The sequence below is a fragment of the Leptopilina heterotoma genome, unplaced genomic scaffold (assembly GCF_015476425.1).
Source record: "Leptopilina heterotoma isolate Lh14 unplaced genomic scaffold, ASM1547642v1 Lhet_97, whole genome shotgun sequence".
Lineage (NCBI taxonomy): Eukaryota > Metazoa > Arthropoda > Insecta > Hymenoptera > Figitidae > Leptopilina > Leptopilina heterotoma.
This window is the reverse complement of record NW_025111203.1, coordinates 1258175-1279431: the sequence shown is the minus strand read 5'-3', so window position 1 is coordinate 1279431 and position 21257 is coordinate 1258175. Positions and strand designations below refer to the sequence as shown.

The window sequence follows — 21257 nt, the reverse complement described above, 5'->3', positions numbered from 1 at the left end:
TCTTGTCTTTCTCTCTCCTATGACAGAAGAATAAGTTTGCCTCACTCTGTATTTTCTGTTTTTGTAAAAAGTAAGAAAATGTAGAGTGAGACAAACTTATGCCTCTGCCATAGGAGAGAGAAAGACAAGAATGGTTTTTCCAAAAGTCGTGTGAACGTACCCTGAGACAGTCGACAGAAAAAAAATTTACCAAAAACTTCACACAGTAAAGGTGTTTCTGCAATAGCTTGTTTATATGCTTGCGTTCGAACGCTGAGTTTTACGTTGAGCAGTGAGTGTAACAAGGATAGACGTATATGTCTTTCTTCCTCTCTCTCATTATTCAACGCTAAATGCAGAGTTCAAACGCAAGCATTTAAACAACACTTCATTCTGGAACAATCTTAAAGGCCTTTATCCAATAGGATTAAAAAGCGTATTTCGCAAACTCATAGAGTTATTAGAATAGAGTGCGCAAGCGACCAAAATGTTTCTTAGGCGCATAGACGGAGACAGCCATACGAAAAGAAGACCCCTTTCCTTTCTTTCTCTAATAACGCATGTGCGATAGTGAAACAGCTGATCCATCGAAACAACTGTTGCTTGCTTGCAATTATATTTTTCTTTTATTTACATGACAAATAAATAATTTAAAATAAATTTAAAATTAAAATAAAACATTTATAATATTTAAAACAATTTTTCATGCGATCTTTTTAGACAAAAACCTAACCAAAAACTTTCATTCTTGCACATGCGCCAATAAACAAGGTAAGAAAAGGGGTCTACTTTCATGCTTTTGTCTCTTTCTATGCGCCTAAGAATGCCTCTCACGGTAAAAGGTATAACTCGCGCACTCTATTCTAATAACTCTATGCGCAAACTTGTTGCGTTGTTCTTAAGCATATGTTGCAATAGTAACCCACGCAGTGTGTTTGCAAAATAAGCTTGATCCTATTGGAGAAAGACCTTAAATAGCTGCTTTTAAGGCCAACGCAGAATAGATCTGTAACCGGAACCGCAATCGTAAGCGTAACCGTAAGAATGAGTTAAAGAAGGATAGGTATATTGTTTATCCTTCTCTAACTCATTCTTACGCTTACGGTTACGATTGCGGTTCCGGTTACAGATCTATTCTGCGTTGGCCTTTACAGGCAGTGGTAGCCATCTTTTCATTTCGTTTCTCTCTAACATATGTACAAAAAAGAAATAAAAAAAAACCAAGATGTCGCAAGTGGGTACAGGGATGGGTCAGTTTCATATGATTTCGGATCGTTTGTTCATACGTCACTAACTAACAACGTTTTGAAAGATTCGCCACGACTTTTTAAATCGCCGTCAAACCGGAAGGACAGCATTAAAGCATCAGGAAGCATTTACACCTTCGGTAAAAATTTGCAGAACGGAAAATTTTTTTATTGGAGTAAGAGAGACAGACTGTGTTTCTTCCTCTCTTACTCCAATGCAAATTTTCCTTTCTGGACAATTTTTAAGCTGAGTCCAGAATGAGAGAGGGAGCGCACCGATGTTCATATCTATAGATATACTAAAGCATGCTGTAGTATACCTATAGCTATGAACATCGGTGCACAGACTCTCTCATTCTGGACTCAGCTTTACAGAAGGCGTAAACGCTCCATCAGAATGTACAGTTGTGCTCATGCCCACTTTCTATATTTTTTATAGTTCGTGCCAATAATTCCAACGGAAATCGTTTTTAAAACCAAACAGAGGTGTAAATGCACCTTCAACAAATATTCACCATCCGAGTGATCCTTTCTATATAATTGTAATGCTATGGTAAAACTTGCATTGCTTTGTGCTGTATTGTTATAAGTCCGCCTAATTAATCAGTTATTTATAATTATAAAATGACTCTGAGAATGTAGTTTTTCTTTTGTTGATAAAAACGTAGTCTACTTGAATACTGGTGATTGCAGGTAATTTAAATAAGTGTGACTAAGAAATTTAAAAATTGCATGAATTCATAATTGGAAGGATACCGGTGTTTAGCGCGCTATTTCAGTTTATCTCTTTTATTTCCTATGATTGAAGCTTTATTTCATTTTAATGTTTTTTTCACATTCTTCATATTTATTAGAAATATATTATTTTTAAGCAAATGCAATATTTTTAATAATTGTTATTTAATGGTTAGTATTTATACGAAAAAAAAATTGTAACTAATGCAAAATGGCGGTTCGCAAGTTTCAACTTATTGCTGAGCATAACCTCTTTTTAGTGCTTGTGTTTAGCTTCTATCCATCGGTTGCACATAAATTTATTTTTTTTACAGTTCAAGTTTGAGAAAAATTTTTTTAATTGTGAATCATTCTTTTCTATAATTTTTTATTTGTGAGAAAACAAATTTATGGAATTTTTAACATATGTATACAGACAATGTTTTGAAAAAATGTGAGATATGTGTTATATTTGTAATTATAAGATTTGTTAATTTATCTTTTATAATGTTCAATAATATTTCGTACTTCCGCGTAAATTGTAATTACATTTAATAATTATAGAATTTGTAGCATAATTTTTAAAATACGAAATGAAAAAAGTCACATGGACGCTATATTTGAATTTTAAATAATAATTCCATTTTTGTAATTTATTTTGAATTTTATTTTCATATTTTAACATTATCCATATTATAACACTTATATTTTCACTATTTTGTTTACAACCAAAATTATGTTATATAAAATTGTATAATTTTTTATTTTTTTCATCTTTATTTTTATTTTTTTTATTTCGGTCTACAGTTTAATAAATAAGGTTCATTTTATAAACTAGTTAAGGCTCAAAAAAACTTATTAAACAAATATTTACTAGAATCTTTATGATATTTATTTGTATTAAATTGTATTCAAATTTATGATTGTTGTATTTAAAACAAAATATTGTAACCGATTACTTAATTTAAATAAATTTTTTTCAATATAGGGTGATGATACCAGTAAAAAAGCAATAAAAAATCTCTTTTGGTATTAATTATTTTGATATGAAATTCTCGAATTTGAATTTAAATTTTAGAGAAATTTTAGTTAACAAGTCTAGAAAATAATAATTAAATTGAATTTAATGATAAAAGTAATTTTGAAGAAGTTACAGTAATAATATTCTTACAAATTATTCAATTTCAAAAGGTTTGAATTTTGAGAGTGAATCAGAATATTTTTTAGGGTAAAGGAAAATGTCAAAATTCTGCCTGAAAATCAGGGAAAAACAAAATTAAATTTTTGTGGCAACCCTGGTTCACTGAAAGAACATAGTAAATCTATTTTAAAACAGTGCCTACTTTAAAGACTTTACAAATTTTATTACTTACAATCATGAATATTTTTTTGATTAATATTCTGTAAGTGTATAACCATCTGTAAAAATTCGATTTGTCGAATTTTTGATAATTTTTAATAATTTAAAATTTTTTACCAATGGGTGGAGACAAATTAATAAGTGAAGTGTTTTTGAAGAGCACAAAAATAATGAAGCTAAATGCCATAAAAGAGAAGAAAAAATGTTGAATTTTAAGAAATTCGGTTTTTCGAATTTTTGATAATTTTTCATAATTTTAGATTTTTTACCAATGAGTCAAGACTATTAAATAAGTGAAGTGTTTTTGAAGAGCACAAAAACAAGGAAACTAAATGCCATAAAAGAGAAGAAAAAATGTTGAATTTTAAGAAACTCGGTTTTTCGAATTTTTGATAATTTTTCATAATTTTAGATTTTTTACCAAAGAGTCAAGACTATTAAATAAGTAAAGTATTTTCCAAAAGCACAAAAATAATGAAGCTAAATGCCATAAAAGAGAAGTAAAAATGTTGAATTTTAAGAAACTCGGTTTTTCGAATTTTTGATAAATATTAGATAATTTTAGATTTTTTACCAAAGGGTGAAGACTATTAAATAAGTAAAGTGTTTTTAAAGAGCCCAAAAATAGTGAAGCTAAATGCCATAAAAGAGAAGAAAAAATATTGAATTTTAAGAAATTCGGTTTTTCGAATTTTTGTTAATCAGATTCGTAGTCAGCCACCCTAAAAACCCCTAAAAATCAAGTTTTATAAAGATCTATGAAATTTAAATTTTTCGGTACCAAGTTTCATAAAATTTGAATAAAAAAAAAAGTTTTTGACATTAAAGGGTTAAAATATTACCATAAGGATCCGCCAGTGAAACTACTTCCAATTATTAGTAATAATTCTTCCCAGAAATTCAGTTATGTTCGAAAATTAAAAAAAATTCTCGTCAAAATTTCAATTATCTTTATAAATAATAAAATTCTTCTCCAAAATTCTATTATTTTAAAAATTTTTTTTTAATTTTAATAAAATTCTTGGCAAAACTTCAATTATTTTCAAAAAGATTTTTAAAAAAATTAATTATTTTCATGAAATAATAAACATGTAACAGGAATTCAATTATTTTCAAATTTTTTATAAATTTCTTCGCAATAATTCAATTTTATTTATTTTCATAAATAATAAATTTTTTACTGGGATTTAATTGAATTAAATTTTAAGAAACATTCAATAATTCAATAAATTATTTATTTTTGTATGAAAATAATTAAATTTTAATAAAAATTTATTTAAAAATTAATTTCAGTTAAAATTTTAGATAATAATTGAATATTAAAAGCAATATAGCATGAATTTTTATAGCAATAATTTTTATTCATGAATTTTGAAATTCATTTTTTTGAAATATTTTAATTCAATTTTTTTATATTATTTGAAGTTTTTATTTTCTAATATATATATATTTACAATTGAAAAATTTACGAATAATTTAAATTTCGTAAAATTGATTTAAAGAAGAATTTTAGTTAGTGGAGAGTGGGGCAAACCGGCCATACTAACGGTTTTTTTGACTCTTGTGACTAAACGAATCAACCGAATTCATTTTTCGATGGCTTGTTTGCCCCACTCTCCCCTAATAATTGTTGAAAATAATCATTGAATTGTAAATTGATTTTATCATTCGGTTATCTTTAATTATTATAAAACATGAAGAATTCGATGACTCCGAGTCGAAGACTCGGAGTTATCGATATCTTCATGTTTTATAGTTATGAAAAATTTAATTTCTAGTTTTAAGTAAAATGTTTTCTTATTTGACTCGGACTGGTTATATTTTTGTTCATAAATGGTCCGTAATTTTTCATTTTTGGTCCGTAAAGTACGTATTTTTAAAATGTCACTGGTTCGAGCCCTGATAATTTTTTTAAAAATGTTCATTTTATATTCACAATTTAGAACGTTGGTGACGTTTACAATGATTTAGAAGAAAAAATAATTTTCATGTTTAGTAACTTTGTGTGCAAAAAGTGTAGTTAAAAGAATAAAAAATGTAATTAACTTATAGTTTTTGTTCTAGCTAAACAATTGAGAATCGTTCACTCATTTAATAATGGATTCTGAGAACGAAACACGAGGAGCTGATGCGGAAGTCCCGACAGAAGAAGATAAGCGCAACGTCGATAGCGATCAAGACACAAATAAACTCGATGAAAAGAATGTCGAATCGGATAAAGAAACCACTGAAATATTGCAGGACTCTGATGCCCCCAAGAGTAGTGAAATAGTTTCAGAAAATAAGGACGATGACAAAGATTCACCAAATGCCGAAAGTGCAAATATTCCGGAACAATCTGAAGAAGAAGAAGAAAAAACAAAAGAATCTCAAGTTTGTGAAGACCCGAATGATGATACGGATAAATGTACGACCGTGGATTCTCATCCTGAAGTAGAAACAATGCAAATTGACTCTGAACCAATGGAACAAGAAAATTTACCGAAAACACCGAATGAAGAGGGCGATACTATTTCTAAAGATTTGGATGGAATATCGGACATGGACTCGCAAGATCCTCTCGATCAACAAACGAAGAAAAGCGACTCGGAATCAATTCCAAATGCAGACGATGTCTGTTTGTCGGATGATGCACTCGATGAGACTAGAATCAACACGAAGGAAAATAATTTGGATAGTAATGTAGATGAAAAGGAGGGTAAAACTAGTGAAGCGCCTGAAAATTCAAATGCTGATTCACCAATGGAAGTGTCTACTAATAAGGACATCGATCCTGAAATTGAAAACGACGATTCAAATGCGGAAAAATCGAATGACAAATCGCCGGTAAATCAAGATTCAAGTGAAAAGGAAGCAAAGAGTTCTCACGAACAGGTGAATACCGAATTCGTACAAATTATCAGCCAGGACAAACAAGATGATTCACAGATTGAAAATCATTCAATAATGGACGCGGAAGATCCATTTGGAGGCGATAATCTAATCACTGAAAATTCCGAACAAAACGAGACTGACGCCATTTCGAAGAGTAAGGAAAATTTCGAAAAAATGGGCAATCAGGTGGACAATTTGCAAGACGTGATTGCAACTAAGGAAACGGAAAATGAAACCATTTGCAATGAGGAGAAAGAAAAAGCAGTTGAGGAAAAAAGTGCTGTTCCTTCATCAGATGTCATCAGTGAGGATACGGAGAATTTGACTGTTAACGAAAATGATAAACCAGCGGAAAAAGAGCCCGAGTCCAAGACAGCGGAAGACGCGGAAGAAAAAGAGAAAGAAAAAGAAAAAGAAAAGGAGAAGGAGAAGGAAAAGACAACGAATATAGAAACAGAAACTACGGTTCTACCTGGTCAGGACGACGAATTGTGTATAATTCCAGATTCGATGAAGGACGTCGAGGAGAGTGCAAAAGACGCCGAGACTCCAAAGGAAGCGGAGAAGGCAGAAAAAATCCCTGAGAAAAGTGATGAAAAAATTGACGAAAGTACGAAAACACCAGTCGCTGCAAAAGAGAAACCCGTTAGTGAAACTGATTCGGAGACTGTCGCTACCAAGGAACCAATAAAAATTCAAACTACAACGCCCATCACCCAGTCTATAACGGACGTGATAGATATTGAGGACGAGCCGGAAAAAGTTGTCGAAGTTGAGGAAATCCAATCAAAAGAGACATGTAAACAGTGCAACCAAGTTAAGGTCTGCAAAATAAAAGTGAAAGTAGGCACGGATTTATTTAGCGTCTGTTCCAAAGCTTGTAAATCGGCGTTCAAATCAGCAAACAATAAAGCGATGGACATTCCAAGCGACGGGGTGAATTCGAAAAGGGAGAAACGCTGTGCAAGTTGTCTGCTGATAATCGAGAGTAATGACGAGCGCTGTCTCTCTTGGGAAACAATGGAATTTTGTAACGAGGAATGCTTGGGGAAGTTTCAGACAAAGTATGGAAGTTACTGTAGAAATTGTAATGGTTCAGTTCAGCCAGTAAGTTTGGGAAAGTATTGTGTGAGATTTGGTTATGACGTTAGGCAATTCTGCTGCTCGGTGTGCTTGGAAGAATTCAAGAAGGGTTTGAAAGTTTGTACCTATTGCCAAAAGGACATAAGTGCGGGAACGGAGGGATTTTTAGCACCTGTTGGGGATAAAGGGCAGTTTAAGGACTTTTGCACCCAGGACTGCATGGAAAAATACTCAAGAATGAGCTCAACCGAGCCACCAGTCGCAGAGAAGAAGGCTTGCAGCGTTTGCCAAGAGGTACTTTTTTAATTAAATTATTCTTTGATAACAAATTTCGTAAGACTAATAAATCTTACGAAATTTGTTGTCTCGAATAAATAATAATAAATAAAATAATAAATAAAATAACTTGCACTAATTATATTAATAATAAAAGTTTGTTATTCTTCTTTTAAGGAAAAACTCGTCCATTGTGAGGTTCAAATAGACAGAGCTGTTCCAGTTGCAATTTGCAGTGATCCTTGCTTTGCTGCATTTAAATTTGTGAATAAAGTAGATCCTGATCAGTGTTCTACTTGTAAAAAATTCTTCGAACTTCCAAGCAAAAAGAGTTTTGTTGTCTTTTATGAAAATGATGCTCACACATTTTGTACGAAAACCTGTTTAAATATATTTATCATCACCAATCGGAAAATCGTACCTTGCAGTTGGTGTAAAGTGAAGAAATACAATTTTGATATGATTAAGAAGGAATTGAAGAATGGAACAGTCATGATGATGTGCAGCTTAAATTGTCTAACGCTCTATCAGGTAAAGTATGATTATAAGATAAGAAATTCTCCGTTTTTTATCGCATCTATTTCTAATGCAGGCTTCGCACTCATTTACTAAAAATCTACTATTTACTACTTTTTTTACGATTAGTTACTATTTGGATACTTTTTTTTAAATTTGTGACACTAAAAGCTACTTTTTCCTACTTTTGAGAATTTTCACTACTTCAAATTCGTTAATTTTTAGAAAGCAAAAAACTATTCGAAAAATTTATAATCAAATTCTTTAAAACGGTTCAATTATCTAGTATCTAGTATCTAGTATTTTCGTAAAATTTCGCAAAACAATTAGATTATTTAAAAAAAACATTGATAAAATTCATCCAAAATTCAATTATTTTCATAAGCAATAAAATTTCCACATGAATTTAATTAAGTATAAATAGTATTTTCAAAGTAATCAATTATTTTACAAAATTTTCATACCATTCTTTACAATAATTCAATTACTTTCACTAATAAAAACATTTTTCATGGAAATTCAATTTTTATAAAATTCTAAGCAAAAATTCAATTATTTCATCGAAGAATTTCACTTATTTTAAATACTATTTTCAATTAATTAATCGAAAAATTCAATTATTTTTACAAATAAAGATTTTCACAAGAATTCAATTATTTAAAATAACATTTTCATTACATTTATTATATTTCGAAAAAATTAATTATTTAAAACAATGTTTATAAAATTCTTTCGAAGAATTCAATTATTTCCAAAAATAACAAAATTTTCAACATAACTTCAATTCTTTTAAAACATTTTAATACAATTTTTCGCAATAATTCAATTATTTTCATATAATAAAATTCTGCTCAGGAATTCAATTATTTTTGAAAATTTTAATAAAATTCTTTGCAACTATTCAATTATTTTCATAAATAATAAAATTCATCGCAGAATTTCATTTATTTGTAATACAATTTTAAAGGCATTGCTCAAAAAATTGATCGAAAAATTCAATTATTTTTGAAAATTTTAATAAAATTCTTGGCAACTATTCAATTGTTTTCATAAATAATAAAATTCATCGCAGGATTTCAATTATTTTTAATACAATTTTACAGGAATTTCTCGAAAAATGTAATTATTCTCAAAAATTTAAGAAAAAAACTGTTTAACGAAATTTTTATACAATTTTTCACAATAATTAAATTACTTTCCCTAATAACATTTTTAATGACTATTGAATTAAAAAAAAAAAAAAATTGATAAAATTCTAAGCAAGAATTCAATTATTTTCATAAATAGTAAAATTCATCGAAGAATTTCAATTATTTTTAATACTATTTTATATGAATTAATCGAAAAATTCAATTATTTTCAGAAATAAAGTTTTCCACAAGAATTCAATTATTTAAAATAAAATTTATTATATTTCGAAAAAATTAATTATTTAAAAAATTCATCCCAGAATTTCATTTATTTTTAATACAATTTTACAGGAATTGCTCAAAAAATGTAATTATTGTTAAAAATTTAATTTCAAGGCCTCGAAAAAGTCAATTATTTAAAAAAATATTTTTTTTAAATTCTTTGGAAGAATTCAATTATTTTCAAAAATATTAGAATTTTTCAAAGGAATTAAAGTATTTTCAAATATTTTAATAAAATTGTTCGAAAGAAGTCAATTATTTTAAATACAATTTTAATTAAATTTTTTTGAAATAATTTAATTATTTATTCTTTAAGATTTTTATAAAATTCTTTCCAAAAATTCAATTATTTACATGAATAATTCTTCGAAAGAATTTAATTATCTCGATAAATAGCAAAATTATTCCAGAAAATTCAATTATTTTGAGGCATTTTAATAAAACTCTTTGCAACATTCAATTATTTTAAAAAATTCTAATAAAATCGTTCGCAAGAATTAAATTATTTTCATAAATAATAAAATGCTTTTTAGGAATTCAATTATTTTCAAAGAAATTTAATAAAATGCTACACAGATATTCAATTATTTTCAAAAATTTTTTATAGAATTCTTTGTAAAATTTAATTATTTTTAAAAACTTTTCGCAATTCAATGATTTTCAATATCTACTATTTTCATAAAATTTTTAAACAAATTCAATTATTTAAAAAGTTTTTTGTAAAAATCTTCGTAAGAATTAAATTTATTTACGATAAAAATAAGGGAAAGATCACAATTATTTTTAATACAATTTTAATCAAATTTCTCGAAAAATATAATTTTTCTTAAAAATACAATTATTTAAAAATTTGTTGATAAAATTCTTTTTGAGAATTGAATTTTAAGAAACATTCAATTATTAAATAAATTATTTATTTTTCTATTTAAATCATTGAATTCGAGTTGAATTTTCTAATAAAAATTGATTTAAAAATTAATTACAGTTAAAATTTTTATTATAATTAAATATTAAAAGCAATATAGCGTGAATTTCTAGAAATAATTGAATTTTGAAATTAATTTTTTAGAAAAAGTTTAATTGGATTTTTTTTTTTTGAATTATTTTAAGTTTTTATTTTTTAACATAGGTACAATGGAAGAATTTTCAAATAATCGATGTAATTTCGTAAAATTGAATTGTAAACCAATGGATTTGAAAATTTTCAAAGAGCTTTTTCAAAAATTATTAAAAATAGTTGATTTTTAGTGAAAAATTCTAGAAAATAATGAATGAATTGAAATGATGAAAATAATTTTGAAGATGTTACAATAAAAATATTCTTATAATATGAAATAGTGATTTTATCACTCGGTCAACTTTAATTATTATAAAACAATTTAATTTATAGAAGTTTTAAGTAAAATGTTCTCTTATTTGACTCGGACTAGTTATATTTTTGTCAGTAATTGGTCCGTAATTTTTCATTTTTGGTCCGTCAAGTCCTTATTTTTAAATACTTTCACTGGTTCGAGCACTGAGATCAGGAAAATAAAATATAAGAATGGAATTTTTGTCAATTTTGTAAAGTTTACTTTTTGCTACTTTTTAAAAATAAATTATTGAATGCGAAGCTTGCTAATGAAAAATTAATTTCATCTCGCAGGTTTCAATTAATGCAGTCTCAGCGAGGAGAATAAAGTGCGACTACTGCAAGGAGGTCTCTCAGGCGCAGTACCATTTGACAATGTCGGACGCGACAATTCGCAATTTCTGTTCATACAATTGTGTTATGAACTTCCAAGGTCAATACACAAAGTCGCCGATTACGATACCATCGAGTGACGACCACCCCGTGCCCACGGGGGTGCCCAAAAGAACAATTCCTACCAGATCGATAGCCCCCACGCCAGTGAAGACTGTCGACCTTCAGACGAAGAAGATAATGCCCGTGATATCCTCGGTGACGAGTTTAGCGACCATGGGCAATGGTCAAGTGAGCACTGCGACTCCGAATTCCGTGCCAAGTACTGTGGTGTCGCCCTTGTCCGTTCAGACAGTTTCGAGTCAAACGCAAATCATTTACAAACAGCAAGTGATCACGAGGCCCACGAGCCCAGTGAAAATCCACAATAAATCGACTCAGTGCAAACCGCTTGTTCATACGAAAGGTGTTTCCGTGCGACCACATCCTTGTAATAAAGAAACGCAAACCGACGAAATTCCCAAAACAATTATTCCCATTCCTGTACCAATTTACGTACCTTTCCCACTGTACATGTACAATATGCCATACCCGGTTCCAACGCCGATTCCAATTCCCATTCCAGTTCCTATCTTCGTGCCGACAACGAGAAACAGTGCTAAAGGTATAATGAAGGACATTAAGAGGATACAGGAGAAGATACCGTCAGATCCCTTCGAAGCTGAACTACTCATGATGGCGGAGATGGTGGCCACTGAGAAGAAGACAACGGACAGTGACTCTGACTCTGTAGACGAGAACAGGTACGAGTTTCTATTATTATTTTCTTTTCTCCTTTAATTCTTTCAGGAAGAGTTCATTTTTCTTTACTTGTTTTTATAAATATTTTGCTGTTGTTTTTTGGTTTATATTATTTATATGTATGTACAGGGTTCGAACTAGGTCCGTAAATTTGCTTCAAGTCCGTAAATGTCACTTTTTTTTGAGAAAAGGTCCGTAAAGTCTGTAATTTATTTGAAAAAGTACGAAAACTTCGTAAATTATACGATATAATTTGAAAGATTTTAAAGAAATTATTACAAATGATTGAGGAAATTCAATTATTTTCAAAAGTAATAAAATTCTTCACAGAAATTCAATTATATTCAAAATTTTTTTTTAAATTCCCGTCAAAATTTCTATTATTTTTAGAAATAATTAAATTCTTCTCCGAAATTCAATTATTTTCAAAAACTAATCAAATTCTTGGCAAAATTTCAATTATTTAAAAAAAAATTCAATTACTCAAAACAAATTTTGAATAGAATTCTACGTAAACATTAAACTATTTTCATAAATAAAATAAGAAAAACTTCACAGGAATTCAATTATAATTATAAATTTGTTTTAAATTTCTTAGCAATATCTCCATTAATTCCTCGAAAAGTGTAATTATTCTTAAAAATTTTATTAAAATTCGTCGAAAGAATTAAATTATTTTTCAATTATTTTAAACTTTGTTGATAAAGTTGATAAAGTTCTTTATGAGAATTAAAATTTTAAGTAACATTCAATTATAGAATAAATTATTTATTTTTGTCTTTAAATAATTGAATTCTAGTAAAATTTTCTAAGAAATATTGATTTAAAAATAAATTTCAGTTAAAATTCTAGATAATCATTAAATTTTGAAAAAGTTACAAATGATTGCAGAAATTTAATTATTTTCAAAAGTAATAAAATTTTTCGCAAAAATTTAATTATGTTAAAAAATTTGAAAAACTTCTCGTCAAAATTTCAATTATTTTTATAAATAATAAAATTCTTCTCCGAAATTCAATTATTTTCAAAAATTTTAATAAAAATCTTGGCGAAATTTCAATTATCAAAAATATTGCCTCAATTCAATGATTTTCAATATCTACTATTCTAATAAAATTTTCCAAAAGAATTCAACTATTTAAAAATTTTTTTTATAAAATTCTACGCAAAGATTTAATTTTTTTCAAAAATAATAATAATTTTACAGGAATTCAATTAACAATTTTTTTTTTATAAATTTCTTCGTAATAATTTAATTATTTTCATAAATATAAGAAAACTCATTGCAGAATTTTAGTTATTTGAAATACAAATTTTAATCGAATTCCTGAAAAAATGTAATTATTCTTACAAATTTTATTAAGATTCGTCAAAAGAATTGAATTATTAAAAAATTTGTTAATAAAATAATTCTTTATGAGAATTCAATTTTAAGAAACATTCAATTATTCAATAAATTATTTTTTAGTATTTAAATAATTGAATAATTAATTAATGAATAATTCAAATTAAAATCTTTGAAACTTTGAATTTTTCATATTTTTAACTGAATTTTCTGTTGAATTAATTTTTATGAAAAAGTTTAATTAAATTTTTTTGAAAATTATTTCAAGTTTTTAATTTTTAGTTTCTAATATATATTTAATTGAAGAATTTCCGAATAATCGAAATTTCGTAAAATTGAATTGTAAACCAATGGATTTTAAAATTTCTCACCCGTTCATCTTTAATTATTATAAACAAGGAGAAATCTACCACTCCGAGTCGAAGACTCGGAGCAATCAGTATCTTCATGTTTTATAACAAATATTTTTATATGTTGTTGAATTTCAAAAAGGTTTGAATTTAAAATTTTTGAAAATCTTAATTCCTATGAAAAAATAATAATAATTAAATATTTATTTAAAAAAGAAGTTATTGATGTTTTCAAATAATTTTACAATTACATAAATTCGTAAAAAAATGTAACAGAACATTTTTTTGAGTAAAATTTTTCCCCTTATTTTCTAAAAATTCAGAAATTTTCAATTTCATTTTCAATTTCATTTTCAATTAAAATTTGTAATGAACAAATTGAATTTATAAACATTTTTTTCTTCTATTTTTCAAAAACTTTGAATTTTATTAAAACAATTGTAATTAAGAAATAGAAATGATGCAAATTATTTCCTTATGAAAATTGTGATTTTTCTTCAAAAATATTAAGAAACGGGAGGATGTAATGTTTCTTTTCCAAAAAGAAAAGAATGAGTTTTTGAACAATATTGTTATTTGAGAAATCATAATTTGTCAAACAATATTTTTTAAAGATAAAAAGACTAAATCATACACGTAAACTAACTTCAAATTGCGGACAGAATGAATGAATGAAAGACAGAATGATCAGATATTTATAGTTCTTTGAGAAGTCCAACACTACGATTCACACTGTGGTGAAAATTTAGTATTGGCTTAAAGTACCAAAATTTAAAAAATTGGCCTAAAACATATTTTAGATGAGTAACGTTTTTTCTATTTGTTTTTGTGAGTTTTATTATAAATTGATTGCTCTCGCGAATAATATGTTTTTGATTTTGTGAGAATGAGAATAGAAAATCTGTAGCAGACTTTCGAAAGGCTGCTGCTGACCATTCTGTTGGTGCGCTAACTTTGAAGTGCTTTGAAACTCGCGATAGTGACCAAGACATTTTTCAGAGATGAAGCTGGAGAAGATCCTTCCAATACTCAGACAGACGGTTACACGGCGGAAGATGTAGACTCAAACAATACCTTTAGCGAGGATATGTTCCAAATGGCCTTAAAAATGGCAACTGGTGAACTGGATGAACCTGCAGTGGATTTGGAAGCTGCCTTAACTCCAAACACAATAACGCCATCTCAATCCCAGACACAGAACGATACACCTACTGAGAATGACGGTAGGATGTTAAAAATATTTAAATCATTTAAATAAATTTAAATTCCAAAACCGATAATAACCTCTTGAAATACCACAGCACCTCCCGAACGTCTTTCTTCAACGCGTGGAAGAAAACGCATGGTCTCTTACAAACCCCGTTCGGCGCCAAGCAAGCGGGGAAGGCGAGCGTCGGCCACCAACGATGTATCTCTCGTACCACGTCCAGAACAACAGACGACGCAGCCACCAAGATTCAATGAACCTACCGAAAAACCAGACGCCAACATGGCTCTTAAATACACATTTGGAGTCAACGCTTGGAGACACTGGGTAAATTAGAATTCATTTAAACTCTTTAGAGATATCAAAGTCGCTGTCGATAATAATTACACGACATTTTTTCCTTGTAAGCTAAAGATAATGATAAACATCATTTACTTTCTAATCATTAAATTACATTGAGTCAACTCATTATATTTCGACCAAAGTCGTTGCCGACTAATTTTCAAAAATGATAGTACATTGTAGGACTATTATTTTAGGTCTCAAGATCACGAAATAAAAAGAATTTGATTAAAATTCTTATTTATGGCAAATATGATTTTTAATAATTTTTCCATTTCTATTCGGACATTTTGGGTCGGTCATCTTGAATTTTGAAAAATTAACTTCAGACTCGTAATCAGCGACCCAAAATATCCCTGAGTACCTAGCATCAAGCACATATAGTGACATCATTAAATTTTTTTTTTTTTTTATTTAGCCACCATATTGGATCCGCCATTTTGAATTTTTGAAATCTGACTGTAGTTTCGTAATCGGTGACCCAAAGACTTCCAAAATGAGCAATATTGCTTAATTTAAACGATTTTCCTGATTTACAGATTAAAATTTGTAATTTTTTCGGTGAAAATTGTGACTTTAAATATTGATTCTAAGCTTTAAAATTTTTTAACCTTGTTTCTCTATAATTTTCCGTTATACCGCATTTGTTAAGTTTTCTTCTCGTATCAATAAAGGATATATTTTTCGTAACGCTAAAAATGTTATTTTATATTTAACGATAATGCCCTTTGAATTTCAAACATGGGCCAACCTTGACTATATACATTTTTTTTTTTGAAATCTTTATCACTTTTTCATTTTAAAACTAATCAATTTATCCTGTTCAGCAAAAGTATTCCTATTCAACAGAACTTTTCAACAATATACTTCAATTAACCAACTTCAACTTCATTTTTAAAAGAAAGTTATAAACTTAAGTCAAAAAGTGGGCCAACCTTGACATTTTGCAATAAATAACAAGAATTTTGATAAAACTGTTTTCATCTCGTAATCTTGAGACCTAAAATAATATTCCTACAAAGTATTATCATTTTTAAAAATTAATCGGCAACGACTTTGGTCGAAATATAATGGAATGACTGCATTGAATTGCATTCAGTTAAAGAAATTTTAAAAATAGTGAAAGTTAAATTAAACAAATAAATTAAATATGCTTTCGCAGGTAATTACTAAAAATGCCGAAATTGAGAAGCAAGCTACACCAACGCGAAAGGTTAAATTGTTTAAAACTGACTTACTTCAACTAACAGCGGATGAACTTAACTATTCGTTAGTTTTGTTCGTTCAGGAGGTTAGAAAACCGAACGGTGCCGAATATGCTCCAGACACAATATACTACTTATGTTTAGGTACAGATTTAAACATGTTTCTTTTATAAATCCCCAATTTTATTAATCGCAGATATTAATTTTCTTTTTTCATTTCTAGGAATACAACAATACTTATTTGAAAATAATAGAATAGACAATATTTTCACTGATTCATACTATGAACAATTTACGGATAATTTGAATGATATTGCGAAGAAGTTTTCAGTTTTATACAACGACGCACGTAAGTAAAGTAATTATTATTATTACAGTCGATTTTTGATAATTTCAAGTTATTGGAAAAATTAACTTTATTAACTTTTGTTAATTCGAAACTAAACTTTTGAAACTCTCGGTATTTTTGAATTTTTGAGCTTATCAAACAGTCTTCAAAAATTGTAAAATAATTTGAGACTTTTTAAAATATTCAATTTCTTAACGGTATTTTCCGTAAGGTCGTTATTTGTTTATAACTTAAGTGAACTTGGACCTTATGGAAAAACAGGGTTGCCACGCAACCTGGAAACCTGGAAAACCTGGAAATGTCAGGGAATTTTTATAAACCTTAAAAAATCCTGAAAAAGTCAGGGAATTTTGATTGAAAATCCTGGAAAATTATTGTTTTCTAAAGTTATTGTGCTTATTCTTGAAATTTATGTCTGTTTATAATTATAATTGAAAATTTTATTTTTCAATTTTATTAAAATTATATTGATAATAATTGATTTTATGCAAGGAATTTGACTATATTTTTTATGAAAGTAATTAAATCCTTCCAAAGAATGCTATTATTTATGAATATAATTTAATTCTTGCGAAGAATTTTATTAAAATTTTTGACAATACTAAGCAGTACCTAATAATAATTAATTATTTATTTAATAAGTAAATAAATAAAAATAATTAATAGTGAATAAATAAATAAAAAGTCTTACATTCAGCCTAATTTCGAGGTTGAATTTAAAGTGTAAACGGAGTCAGACTGATTTTATCCTGTGTAATAAAAATTTAATTTGCTCAAGAAATAAATAAATATCATTTATTTGATCATTCAGAAATTTAAAATTATAAAAATTCAAGAGAAGTTTAATAATCATAATTATTGAATAATAACATAATAATATAATTTAAATAAAATTTTTTAAAAGAAATTAAATTATTTTCAATAAATGAAATTAAACGTAAAGAAATTTCAATTAATTCAAAAATTTTGAATTTTTTGTTTATAAAAATTCAAATATCTTGAAACAATAGAATTACAAAAATTTAAAAATCTTATTTTTCAAAATTTTCAAAAAAAATTTGCAAAAATCCAATTTTATTAAAAAAATTTAAGTGTGTGTTTATTTAAAATTAACCAATAAAAATTTAAATTATTAATTTTGAAACTAAATAACATGAATACATTAGAATGTGACTCTTTATAAAATTCAATTATTTATCAATTATTAAATTAAAATACTTTGAAAATTCTATTTGTTAAAAAGTTTCTAATGAAATTCTTTAACAAATTTAATTATTTTCAGTTGAATTTCACAAAATTTCTATTGATTCCATAATTTTTTAAAATTTATTTACATGCTTTATTTAAATCAGTGACTGATTTTTTATTATCAAATAAATTATTTTTACATAATTTTAACAGAAAATTATTTTCCAGGTGTTTTCTCATTTTTCCCTGACTATTCCCTGACTTTTCCATACAAAATAAAATTCCCTGACATTTCCAGGTTTTCCAGGTTTCCAGACATTGTAGCAACCCTGAATAGGTATAAAATGATGATTTTATCAGTCCAACATTTTTAATTATTATAAAACATGAAGATATCGATTGCTCCGAGTCGAAGACTCGGAGTGATCGATATTTTCATGTTTTATAACAATTTTTTATAAGTTGTTTAATTTCAAAAAGGTTAGAATTAACAATTTTGTAAAATATAAATGTAGTTTTAAAAACCTGGAAAAATTCCGTTTTTTAACCTGGAAAACCTGGAAAAGTCAGGGAATTTGAAGTGAGCAAAAGCGTGGCAACCCTGAAAAAGCGGTTACTAGGTTTTTACTTTGGACAGCAGATTTTTGCAATGGCCAAAATTCGTATATTTCGTACATTGTATCATTCAATAATTGTTTTTAGTACTCCTTACTTTAGAAATTAAATAGTGCAGATTTATAAAATGGCAAAAATGTATAAAACTACTTTTTACAGAATACATTGTTACGAGAGTCGAAGAAGAACACTTGTGGGAAAGCAAGCAATTAGGAGCTCATTCGCCCCATGTACTTCTTAGTACGCTAATGTTTTTCAACACGAAGCACTTTAATTTAGTGGTAAGGGGGATACTTTCTCAAATTTTTTAATTGGATTTTCCAAGTTTTGCTACAAACTAATTTAAATTCCATTTTTGAAATATTTAGTCAGTGGATGAACATATGCAGTTATCGTTTTCGCATATAATGAAACACTGGAAGAGAAATCCAGCGGCACAGCCTTCAGCGGTAGCGGGAAAAGTTCCAGGTTCAAGAAATGTTTTGTTACGTTTTTATCCACCTCAATCTGCTTTGGGTCAGTAGTTTTCGAATTATTTTTCATTAAACATGTTTATTTTACTTTCAAAATTAAAATTCCATTTCTCATTTTAGAAGCCAATTCGAGGAAGAAGAAGGTTTACGAACAACAAGAAAATGAAGATAATCCTTTGAGATGTCCTGTTAAATTGTACGAATTTTATTTATCAAAATGGTACGTATATTTTATTAATTATTTAAATTTTCAATTTGTTTTATTTATGGAATTTTGGTAAATACTTTTTCGGTTGAAAATTTTATATTTTCCCATTTAATTTTTTGCAACTTGTTAGTAAATTAGTTGTAATTATGTAATAATGAAAGAAATGTTTCGTTTTAGTCCCGAGAGTGTAAAAACACGAAACGATGTATTTTACTTACTACCTGAAAGAAGCTGCGTTCCGGACAGTCCAGTGTGGTATTCAACTTCCCCTCTCGCCAAGGAACATCTTGTAAAGATGTTGCATCGCATTAAAATGGTCAAAGAAACTAATATTGCACTTTTGAATAGTTAATTTTGATCATTTCAAAAAAGATGTGATCTTCTGATTTTTAAGCCCGTCTTTGACACAAAAAAAAATTTTATTATAAGACGTAACTCTTTCAAGAAAGCAATTTTTTTTAAAGATAAACGAAATTTATTTGAAAAAATTGTGTAGAAAGAATGAAAAGAAATTTTTGTAGACAAATTTATGCTGATACTGATGATTCGTTTTTCCTTATGAACAAATTTAAAAAAATTGCGAAAGCTTTGTTCTCATTGGTATTTTTATTTTGATAAATATCAAAACCATTTATGAATGTATTTTCTGAGATAATACCTTCATTATAGAATATTATTAATTATACAGTGTCAGAAAATTTGACTTTCGACTGTACAGTGAAAAAAAAAGATAATTTAGCATTTAAATATAAATTTGAATACTATAGTTGTAATATTAGTATGGAATAATTTCGTATATTTAATCGCTGTGAATAGACAAATACATTGTTTTTGACAGAAATTAAGTACTGCCAAAAAGTTGCAAACACACATTAGAATTTAAATAGTTTCTTTTTGTTACTACAAGTACATGACTTCCATATCGAAAATAATTTCTGGAAATAAAGCATAACTTAATGTTATAAAGCATATTTAGAATTACTTTCATCTTTTTTTCTGATGTTAGAAAGGTAAAAATAACGGAAACGGAAAATAACGAAATTTATTATTATTATGCAAATTACAAAATTTTTTATTTTCAAATATGAATTTTTGAATAATTTCAGATTCAAACTTTAAAAAATTCATCTTGTTTATTAATTTCAAGAATTTTAATAAAATTCTTTGCAACAATTCAATTATTTTCATAAATAATAACATTCTTTGCAAAAATTAATTATATTAAAGTTTTTAAATAATTCTTTTAAAAAAATTGAATTATTTTCACAAATAATTCAATTTTTTTCTTAATAGGTTCTAAAATCTTTGCAAAAATTCAGTTATTTTCAAAACAATTTCACGAAACAATTCAATTTTTTTTTAATTCGTTATAAAATTTTTCCAAAGAATTCAATTATTTTCTAAAATTCTAATAAATCCTTCGAAACAATTCAATTTTATTCATAAATAATAAAATTCATTCAAAAAATCCAATTGTTTTCTTAATTCGTTATAAAAAATTTCAATACAATTCTTTAAATTATTTTCTAAAATTTTTAAAAATTCAATTATTAAATGTTCAATTTCAATTATTAACAAACACTTTTATTTTAAAAACTTGAAAAAAATTGTTCATAAAATTCAATTATTTTCAATATTTTTAAAGAAACTCCATTATTTAAAAAATATTCTTCGCGAGAATTCAATTATTTTCCTAAATAATAAATTTCTTCGAAGGACTTTGAACAATTTAATGGTTTTCAATACATTAATTAATTCTTGACAAATTTCAATAATTTTTTTTACAATTTTTCAGTAAATTGTATGTTGTTTTAAATATTTTCTATTTAAAAAAAATAGACAGGTTACAGCACCTCGTAATACACTTGAAACTCACATTTTGCAATAAATAACGAAAATTTTAATAAAATTCTTTTCTTCTTGTTCAAGTATTTGCATTTAAGGACTAGTCAAAGAAATGTGCACTGCGAAAGAGAAGCTGATGTTGACAATTTTATGTCGAAAAAATTCAAGCCTAATTTTGAAAAAG

General features: G+C 27.1%; 1 protein-coding gene across 2 annotated transcripts; it reads left to right on the top strand.

The window, feature by feature from the left end:
* Positions 1–1757: 1757 nt before the first annotated feature.
* Positions 1758–20199, top strand: LOC122512246 (zinc finger MYM-type protein 3). 2 transcript variants are annotated; one of them, XM_043627982.1, is made up of 12 exons: positions 1758–1919; positions 5365–7551; positions 7711–8064; positions 11107–11948; positions 14641–14864; positions 14943–15175; positions 16353–16539; positions 16619–16744; positions 18707–18828; positions 18916–19063; positions 19141–19240; positions 19406–20199. In XM_043627982.1, the coding sequence occupies exons 2-12, from the start codon at positions 5398–5400 to the stop codon at positions 19578–19580; spliced, it is 4665 nt and encodes a 1554-aa protein (XP_043483917.1). In that variant the 5' UTR covers positions 1758–1919; positions 5365–5397; the 3' UTR covers positions 19581–20199. The 2 variants fall into 2 exon arrangements, with proteins under 2 accessions (XP_043483917.1, XP_043483918.1); XM_043627983.1 differs by having other exon boundaries at positions 5353–7551.
* The last annotated feature ends 1058 nt before the right edge of the window (positions 20200–21257 follow it).